General features: G+C 48.5%; 2 protein-coding genes across 4 annotated transcripts in view; both read right to left on the reverse strand.

The window, feature by feature from the left end:
* The window catches only part of LOC135096636 (band 4.1-like protein 1), an 18,792-nt gene extending 17,384 nt beyond the window's left edge, over positions 1 to 1,408 (reverse strand). For all 3 annotated transcript variants that reach the window (XM_063998317.1, XM_063998318.1, XM_063998316.1), the window contains exon 1: positions 1,216 to 1,408. The gene's annotated coding sequence lies outside the window, so the exon portion shown is untranslated. The remainder of the gene's footprint in view (positions 1 to 1,215) is intronic.
* A 2,735-nt stretch (positions 1,409 to 4,143) lies between these two features.
* The window catches only part of LOC135096586 (uncharacterized), an 8,406-nt gene continuing 2,549 nt past the window's right edge, over positions 4,144 to 10,000 (reverse strand). The window contains exons 2-9 of the mRNA XM_063998177.1: positions 7,498 to 7,798; positions 6,854 to 7,283; positions 6,293 to 6,497; positions 5,921 to 6,173; positions 4,873 to 5,010; positions 4,704 to 4,785; positions 4,502 to 4,609; positions 4,144 to 4,390 (exon numbers count right to left, since the gene is read on the reverse strand). Coding sequence (XP_063854247.1) covers positions 4,204 to 4,390; positions 4,502 to 4,609; positions 4,704 to 4,785; positions 4,873 to 5,010; positions 5,921 to 6,173; positions 6,293 to 6,497; positions 6,854 to 7,283; positions 7,498 to 7,798 — 1,704 coding nt within the window. The 3' untranslated portion in view covers positions 4,144 to 4,203. The remainder of the gene's footprint in view (positions 4,391 to 4,501; positions 4,610 to 4,703; positions 4,786 to 4,872; positions 5,011 to 5,920; positions 6,174 to 6,292; positions 6,498 to 6,853; positions 7,284 to 7,497; positions 7,799 to 10,000) is intronic.

Below are 10,000 nucleotides of genomic sequence, written 5' to 3' on the forward strand. Positions count from 1 at the left end.
CTGACCCCTCCTGCCCCCCTCCTGTCCCTCCCTGACCCCTACTGTGCCTCTCTTGCCTTCTGACCCCTCTCTGACCCCTCCTGTCCCTCCCTGTGCCTCTCTGACCTTCTGACCCCCTCCTGACCCCCCCTGACCCTTCATCTCCCCTTCCCTTCCCCCCTGACTATCCTTAATGCAAGTAGTAGTAGTAGTAATAGTAGTAGTAGTAGTAGTCGTAGTAGTAGTAGTAGTAGTAGTTGAAAGGTTAACTATCCCCGCTCCTTACTACTATTACTACTACGACTGTACTATTCGCCAGGCTGTCTAACTATGCCATCCAGGTAGTAGTAGTAGTAGTAGTAGTGAGTAGTAGTCGTAGTAGTTGAAAGGCTAACTATTCCCACTCCTTACTACTATTACTACTACGATTGTACTATCCGCCAGGCTGTCTAACTATGCCATCCAGGTAGTAGTAGTAGTAGTAGTAGTAGTAATAGTAGTAGTAGTAGTCGTAGTAGTTGAAAGGCTAACTATTCCCACTCCTTACTACTATTACTACTACGATTGTACTATCCGCCAGGCTGCCTAACTATGCCATCCAGGTAGTAGTAGTAATAGTAGTAGTAGTAGTAGTAGTAGTAGTAGTAGTTGAAAGGCTAACTATTCCCACTCCTTACTACTATTACTACTACGATCGTACTATCCGCCAGGCTGCCTAACTATGCCATCCAGGTAGTAGTTGTAGTAGTAGTAGTAGTAGTAGTAGTAGTCGTAGTAGTTGAAAGGCTAACTATCCCCGCTCCTTACTACTATTACTACTACGACTGTACTATTCGCCAGGCTGTCTAACTATGCCATCCAGGTAGTAGTAGTAGTAGTAGTAGTAGTAGTAGTAATAGTAGTAGTAGTAGTCGTAGTAGTTGAAAGGCTAACTATTCCCACTCCTTACTACTATTACTACTACGATCGTACTATCCGCCAGGCTGTCTAACTATGCCATCCAGGTAGTAGTTGTAGTAGTAGTAGTAGTAGTAATAGTAGTAGTAGTAGCAGCTTTTGTCATTAACCTAACCGCTTTCAAATTCATCAATAAACACTCAAACTAAGGTAAAATGTAAATAAAGGCCATAGTTCCTTTAATTAATGACCTAAAATCGCCTTAAAATAAAATAAACAAATAATTAAATAAATATCTCTTCTCTCGTTCGGTGACTTAAAATGAATGGACAATTTTACCTTATTTCTCCTCTTATTTCAGCTTGTCCGTGGTTGTTATAGGCCTGTGTTGTTCCCATAGGCCTACCCTCACGCCATGGCACGCCCACGCACGGCTAGGCAAAGTAGAAACGGTGATTTTTGAGAAATTTCCGCAAATTATTTTCATAGGAGAAACTCGGCAGCCATTTTGTTGAGTCTTTTGGCCACTCCTTGTTCCAACTGTTGACATAAAATTTTTTTCGGTGTTTTTTGTTGATTTCTTTCAATAATTTGTCTTCTAAATTTGTGTTCTTTATTTTTTGTTAAGTAAAGTTTGTCTGGTTTTGTGTTTCTTTGGTATTTGGGTTTTGTTAACTAGCTCGTTTAACCCCTAAAGAACCGGGGACGTCGATCGACGTTTTGGGCTCAAAGGACCGGGGACGTCGATCGACGTCTCTTTGTAAATAACGCCAAATTATGCGTTTTTCCGCCCGATTTTCTAGCCAAGTGTATGGCAACACTGATTAAGACTAGGATGGGAAGGGTTGTCAGTTCCCCGCTAGCCTTCGTCATGGCTGGTCATCATGGAAGTGATTCCGCCTCGTCCGATTTGGTGCACTCGCCCCCGCGCGTATTTACTTCCACTCCATCCATCCACTCTAGGCCCTCCACGTCAGCTAGGAGGCCTCTAAGTATAAGTGGCATTGAACAGGAGTTAGAAATCACTGTCTCCACGATTATTGAGAGTGAGGACAGTGATGTGCTGGGGTCTGATGATGCAGGAGACAGGGGCACCAGCACCACCACAGCCACCACCGATGATGAAGTGCTGTCACCGCCAAAACCAGAGCAACCAGCCCAGCAATCAGCCCAACCTGAACCTGTTGCAGGGCCTAGTACACCAGGCCCCAGTACAATTAGGGTAAAAAAGGTCATAGATCCCGTTTTCTGCGTTACTAAGCCAGAGCCACCATCACTGATCGGACGCGCCCCCTCACTTTCACCGCAACACCACCTCAATCAACTCGTCATATCTCCGTAACCATGGCACCTAGAAACTTCTGGTTGGTACCATTCAAAAGAGGAGGAGTTGATTGTGGGGTAAGTATTGTTTTCTTTCACTCGTTTATTGTAGGTTAGGCGTACTGAGCATGCAAAGATAAGCTATTTTGCACGTTTTTCCCCATATCCCCCGCCCTAGCGGGACTGATATACTTACCCCGCGCGGTCCTTTAGGGGTTAAATCGGGGTGTGGGTTTTATTTGTTTTCTTAATGATCTCGTAAAACTTTTTCGGTATAATGGCTCATAAATGTTTGCTCTTTCTTTCTTGTTAAGTGAAGTTTGCCGTATTTTGTTTATTTTCCATATTTAAGATTTGTTGAGTTAATCCATTTCAAATAATTAAGTGGTTCTTCTGCCATTTTCTGCCACACAAATGCTCAAAATAACTTATACTTTCTTTTTTATAAACTAAGTTTCCCTTAATTTTGCGTTTTGGAGATATTTTAGATAAAATTTTGAATGCAACTTCCCGCCATTTTTGAATTTTTAACGTCTATTCTTATATACTAAAGGATTTAAATATTCTTAAAATTATCCCCTACATTTCTTTTTAAATAAATGTTGCATATTTTTTCTTACTTTTCATAATTAGGTTAAGTTTGTGAATGCTCTTAACACCGGCATAGCCACTCCCATATATATATATATTTTTTTTCATTTTTCGTATATATTTTTTGACTAACAATACAAAAAAAATCTACTCTTTCTTTTTCATTCCATAAGTTTTGTCTGATATTGCGTATATTTTGAATTTAGTTAAGTTTACGAACAAGCCGGCCACTCCTAGTTCAACCTTCGACATTAATATTTTAGTAATTTACTTTATAAGATTTTGGTATCAATATACTCAAAAAAATATACCCTTTCTTTTCCTCTCAATAAGTTATTTATAATTTTGCGTATATTTCAAATTTAGGCTTGTCACGTAATTAATAATAAATCTATGCTTATTTTTTTGCTTATAAACTTAAATTTCACAAGCTTAATATTAGTGACGTCATTAGTTAAGCTTGTCACGTAATTAATAAAAAATCTATGCTTATTTTTTGCTTATAAACTTAAATTTCGCATCATACAGACTTATTAAATTGCAATATTGCGTCCGCCATCTTTAAATTCAATAAATAAATTAATAAATAAATAATGAGTTTAATTTTGTACCAATTCTATATTGATAAACAAACTTAATTTATTTTTTTTATTGATATTACAAATGTTTTTTTAAGTTTAAATATTTAAGGATATTTATTGATTTTTTTTACGTTAATTGCAAATGTGAATTATGGCTGGAATTTACATAGGATTTAATTAATAACAATAACAGTATTTAATGATGAAGAATTTATTGCGTCTAAATATTTCTTTAGTATAAAATGTTATTATTATTATTATTATTATTATTATTATTATTATTATTATTCTCCTCCTCCTCCTCCTCTTCTTCTTCTTCTTCTCTTTCCTCCTCCTCCTCCTCCTTTTTCTTCGTCTTCTTCCTCCTCGTCTTCTTCCTTCTCCCCTCTCTCTCTCTCTCTCTCTCTCTCTCTCTCTCTCTCTCTCTCTCTCTCTCTCTCTCTCTCTCTCTCTCTCTTCCTCCTCCTTTCTCTCTTCCTCTTCCTTCTCTTCTCTCTCTCTTCCTCCTCCTCCTCCTTTCTCTCTTCCTCCTCCTCCTTTCTCTCTTCCTCTTCCTTCTCTTCTCTCTCTCTTCCTCCTCCTCCTCCTTCCTCTCTTCCTTCTCCTCTCTCTCTTCCTCCTCCTCCTCCTTTCTCTCTTCCTCTTCCTTCTCCCTCTCTCTCTCTTCCTCCTCCTCCTCCTCCTCCTTCCTCTCTTCCTTCTCCTCTCTCTCTTCCTCTTCCTTCTCTCTCTCTCTCTCTCTTCCTTCTCCTCTCTCTCTCTCTTCCTCCTCCTCCTCCTCCTCTCTCTCCTATCTCTCTTCCTCTTCCTTTTCTTCCTCCTCCTCTTCCTCCTACTCCGCCTTCTCCCTCCTCCTCCTCCTCTCTCTCTCTCTCCAGCATTTCCTCACAATAACAAAGCCTACCCACAATGCAACGCAGAGAGATGACGTCACCAAAATCAAGATGGCCGCCATGACGTCACCATTACTCCTAGCCAATAGGGAGAGCCGCTCAGCTTGGCCACGCCCCCTTCTTCTCCTGGGGGTATGAAGGAGGGGGTTAGAGGTGGTGGTGGTGGTGGTAGCGGAGGAAGATGAAGAAGAAGAAGAGCAACAATAACAATAACAACAACAATAATAATAGACCTACCTCATAGGCCTATTAATTATGGTGTCCAGGTAATAGCCCGTGAGATCGGCAGGAGATAGAGGCTTTGACAAATAGGCCTCTGCTAATTCTCTACCTCTTGTACGGAATCTGTAATAGTAATAGTAGTAGTAATAGTAGTAGTAGTTGTCGTAATAGTAGTAGTAGTAGCAGTAGCAGTAACGGGAGCAGTAATAATACTCACTTCCTATTGGTTGTTAGTTGCAGGATAGCGTCTCGAATCTGATTGGTCGAAACGTCACGGGCGGGAATAACCAATGCGAGGCCTGCAATTATTATTATTATTACTGACTACTACTACTACTACTATTACAACAAAAACAACAACTATTACTACTACTACTATTACTAACCTAGATCCATTAATTTCCCCGCCATCACAAACTGGTCTGGTGTAACAGGAACACAGAGAACAGGTGAGCCGAACAAGATGGCGGCGGCACCTTCAGTCTCCCCACACATAGATATCATCAGTTTATGCCGCGGGTGAGCTAGTTGGGATAAAACCGATAGTTAGGATAGTAGTAGTATATTGTTATAAGTTTAATAGTACCAGTCCGGCATTGCTAGCTAGTAAAATAAGCGATAAATGAAGATAAATGTGATGTTTGGACTTCCAAGATGGCGGAAAAAAGGCATCACTTATCTTGCATACTAATTTTTATGATTTATTCGCTATTTGGGGATACAATTACTGAATAAATAGTAATAACAAAATTCAAATGGTATAACAGTCCAGTCCAGGCATTGCTATATAGTGAAATAATAAAGGAAACTGTTGATATAGAGTCACTGGCTATCCAATATGGCGGAAAAATGGCGTCAGTCACCCAAGCAACATTTTTAATCATATTTACGAGCTAACTGGGGTAGCTTGGATACAAATAGTAGTCTGAATAGTAAGAGTAAGATTATAATAGTACACTAGCACCAGTCAAGCATCAACAGTCTGTGAAATAAGCGAGAAATAAGAAAAAATGTTGAGTTTGGATTTCCAAGATGGCAAGAAAACGGCGTCACTTAATCAATACTTCCTGAAACCAATTAATTGTGGATTTTGGGATAGAAATAGAGTTTGGGATGGTAATAGTTAAGTTAATGTAGCAAAATAGTTCAGTTCAGACGTTGTTAACTACTTAAATAAGCGAGATAATAGAAAATATGGACCCTTTAGATTTCCAAGATGGCGGATTAATAGCGTCACTTATGAGAGCAGTTTTAAACCATTAATATTTCAAAAAAATGCACTAGTGAGGATAAAAAAATAGTCAGGATAGTAATAGTCACTCATAAATAAGATACTATTCCCACTCAGTCATTCAAAAACTATAAAACAATTAAGAAAACTGAAAAATAGTAAAATTTGGATTACCAATATGGCGGACGTGCACCTTCACTCACCCAGAATGCCATCTATGTCCAGCTCCTCCTGGTAGTCTAAGATGGCGGACGCCTTCCCCTTATTTTCCTTTATCCCCTCGCCCTCCTCCACCTCCTGCGCCTCCGCCAAGCCGCGCCACATTACATAGAAGGGCGTAGTAGCAAGGGCGCGTAGGATGGCACGCTGAGCCGCCATTCCTACCCATAATTCCCTTAATCTGAGGTTACATAAGACAACTCCATTGCGAGCCCGTTGCGGAGACAGAGGTAGGTCCTGATGATGACGATGATGGATAATTTGAAAATAATGCGAATAATATTGATACTAATATTAATACCAATGATAATAATAATAATAGTGAGGATAAATATAATAAAATATAATATTCTTACCTTATTTTGTCTCTCTCTATCAAATTGCAAGCCAAATAAAGAAGAAATAAATTCACTACGAGGCATCCCAGGATCTGTCAGCCAATCCCAGGCTACCATGACGTGATTCACAGTATCGTACTGCTCTCCCATTGGTTGTTGCTGTTCTGGGGGTAGTGTTGCCATCAGAGGGTCCACCCATAGTTTTTCAATGTTACTTATATATCTGCAATAGTAGTAGTAGTAGTAGTAGTAGTAGAAGTATATTATTATTATTATTATTATTATTATTATTATTATTATTATTATTACCGCTACCACCACCACCACCACTACAACAACTCTCTCTCTCTCTCTCTCTCTCTCTCTCTCTCTCTCTCTCTCTCTCTCTCTCTCTCTCTCTCTCTCTCTCTCCTTCTCTCTCTCTCTCTCTCCTTCTCTCTCTCTGTCTCTCTCTCTCTCTCTCTCTCTCTCTCTCTCTCTCTCTCTCTCTCTCTCTCTCTCTCTCTCTCTCTCTCTCTCTCTCTCTCTCTCTCTCTCTCTCTCTCTCTCTCTCTCTCTCTCTCTCTCTCTCTCTCTCACCTCCAAAAATGCCAAATATTCCATAGCCTCTCCAAGAAGCCAAAGTTAGCGGACATTAAATTTGGCGGTACAGCTTCCGTGGCTAGACTAGGCGTCACACCCAGCCAGTGCCACGCCCACCACGCCCACGTCCTTGAGGTCACCACGCCCACGACAGGCACACCCAGCTGCCGCCCGATAGTCAGTGTGCAGAGATCATGATAGTCTAGAATGGTCGCGAATATTTTAACTCGTGAAATTTCCTGCAACCACGTGGAATTTAAAAGGATTTGTTTACATCTGGCGCTCCGAGACCAGCTGAGGATTGCGTCATAGTTCAGCCCCGTCCGCTGATTGGCTGGAAGCGCCGGCTCGGGTGTGACGTCACTCCCTGCCGCGCGGTGATTGGCTGAGAGGTCCCTTGGGCTGATTATGTCATAGCTGTTGCCATCTAGAAGAGTTTTATTTTTATTATTATTATTATTATTATTATTATTATTATTATTATTATTATTATTATTATTATTGGTAGTAGTAGTAGTAGTAGTAGTAGTAGTAGTACTATAGCTAGTACTACGACTACTACTACTACTACTACTACTACCACCACCACTACTACTACTACCACCACTACTACTACTACTACTACTACTACTACTACTAACCTGTACTGCTAGGAGTTAAATACATGACCTTTCGTGACACGGGGTCATAGAAGGGGTCACCATCTTCAATAGGCAGCTGGATGACCTCAACAACACCACCACCACCACCACCATCACCACCACCACCACCATCACCACCACCACCACCACCAGCACAGGTCACTAGCATGACACTAAATCCTCTAGTTTCTAAAAGCGTTGCTAGAGACGCCGCCATCTTGCTTTCCTCTTCCCCCCTAGGGTCATGACTACCCCCTTGGGACGCTGGGGGGGCGAGGCAGGGGGGAGGGGTGGCAGGGACCTGTGGAAGACGAGGAGGTGGCACACAAAGGAACACAAAGGAAATTATAGACATTAACAGCCGTATTGGGTCTAACGAGGCTGTTCTTGTGTCTATTCTACTACTACTACTATTGATTCTAGAAGTTATAGGCCAAAGGAAGCTACGAGTCAAGGAAGGAAGGCAGGAAACCACTAGTAGTAGTAGCAGTAGCAGTAACCTAACCTAACTAACCTAACCTAACCTAACCTAACCTAACCTAACCCTGGCCTGGCCTGGCCTGGCCTGGCCTGGCCTGGCCTGGCCTGGCCTGGCCTGGCGTGGCCTGGCCTGGCCTGGCCTGGCCAGGCCTGGCCTGGCCTGGCCTGGCCAGGCCTGGCCTGGCCTGGCCTGGCCTGGCCTGGCCTGGCCTGGCCAGGCCTGGCCTGGCCTGGCCTGGCGTGGCCTGGCCTGGCCTGGCCTGGCCTGGCCTGGCCTGGCCTGGCCTGGCCTGGCTGGCCTGGCCTGGCCTGGCCTGGCCTGGCCTGGCCTGGCCTGGCCTGGCCTGGCCTGGCCTGGCCTGGCCTGGCCTGGCCTGGCTGGCCTGGCCTGGCCTGGCCTGGCCTGGCCTGGCATGGCCTGGCCTGGCCTGGCCTGGCCTGGCCTGGCCTGGCCTGGCTGGCCTGGCCTGGCCTGGCCTGGCCTGGCCTGGCTTGGCCTGGCCTGGCCTGGCCTGGCCTGGCCTGGCCTGGCCTGGCCAGGCCTGGCCTGGCCTGGCCTGGCCTGGCCTGGCCTGGCCTGGCCTGGCTGGCCTGGCCTGGCCTGGCCTGGCCTGGCCTGGCCTGGCGTGGCCTGGCCTGGCCTGGCCTGGCCTGGCCTGGCCAGGCCTGGCCTGGCCTGGCCAGGCCTGGCCTGGCCTGGCCTGGCCTGGCCTGGCCAGGGGCTGGGCTGGCCTGGCCTGGCCTGGCCTGGCCTGGCCTGGCCAGGCCTGGCCTGGCCAGGCCTGGCCTGGCCTGGCCAGGCCTGGCCTGGCCTGGCCTGGCCTGGCCTGGCTTGGCCTGGCCTGGCCTGGCCTGGCCTGGCCTGGCCAGGCCTGGCCTGGCCTGGCCTGGCCAGGCCTGGCCTGGCCTGGCCTGGCCTGGCCTGGCCTGGCCTGGCCTGGCTTGGCCTGGCCTGGCCTGGCCTGGCCTGGCCTGGCCTGGCCTGGCCTGGCCTGGCCTGGCCTGGCCTGGCCTGGCCTGGCCAGGCCCTGGCCTGGCCTGGCCTGGCCAGGCCTGGCCTGGCCTGGCCTGGCCTGGCCTGGCCTGGCCTGGCCTGGCCAGGCCTGGCCTGGCCTGGCCTGGCCTGGCCTGGCCAGGCCTGGCCTGGCCTGGCCTGGCGTGGCCTGGCCTGGCCTGGCGTGGCCTGGCCTGGCCTGGCCTGGCCTGGCTGGCCTGGCCTGGCCTGGCCTGGCCTGGCCTGGCCTGGCCTGGCGTGGCCTGGCCTGGCCTGGCCTGGCCAGGCCTGGCCTGGCCTGGCCAGGCCTGGCCTGGCCTGGCCTGGCCTGGCCTGGCCAGAGCTGGGCTGGCCTGGCCTGGCCTGGCCTGGCCTGGCCTGGCCAGGCCTGGCCTGGCCAGGCCTGGCCTGGCCTGGCCTGGCCAGGCCTGGCCTGGCCTGGCCTGGCCTGGCCTGGCTTGGCCTGGCCTGGCCTGGCCTGGCCTGGCCTGGCCAGGCCTGGCCTGGCCTGGCCTGGCCAGGCCTGGCCTGGCCTGGCCTGGCTGGCCTGGCCTGGCCTGGCCTGGCCTGGCCTGGCTTGGCATGGCCTGGCCTGGCCTGGCCTGGCCTGGCCTGGCCAGGCCTGGCCTGGCCCTTGGCCTGGCCTGGCCTGGCCTGGCCAGGCCTGGCCTGGCCTGGCCTGGCCAGGCCTGGCCTGGCCTGGCCTGGCCTGGCCTGGCCTGGCCTGGCGTGGCCTGGCCTGGCCTGGCCTGGCCTGGCCTGGCCAGGCCTGGCCTGGCCTGGCCAGGCCTGGCCTGGCCTGGCCTGGCCTGGCCTGGCCAGAGCTAGGCTGGCCTGGCCTGGCCTGGCCTGGCCTGGCCTGGCCAGGCCTGGCCTGGCCAGGCCTGGCCTGGCCTGGCCTGGCCTGGCCAGGCCTGGCCTGGCCTGGCCTGGCCTGGCCTGGCCTGGCTTGGCCTGGCCTGGCCTGGCCTGGCCTGGCCTGGCCAGGCCTGGCCTGGCCTGGCCTGGCCAGGCCTGGCCTGGCCTGGC

Source organism: Scylla paramamosain, unplaced genomic scaffold (assembly GCF_035594125.1).
Source record: "Scylla paramamosain isolate STU-SP2022 unplaced genomic scaffold, ASM3559412v1 Contig5, whole genome shotgun sequence".
Classification (NCBI taxonomy): Eukaryota; Metazoa; Arthropoda; class Malacostraca; order Decapoda; family Portunidae; genus Scylla; species Scylla paramamosain.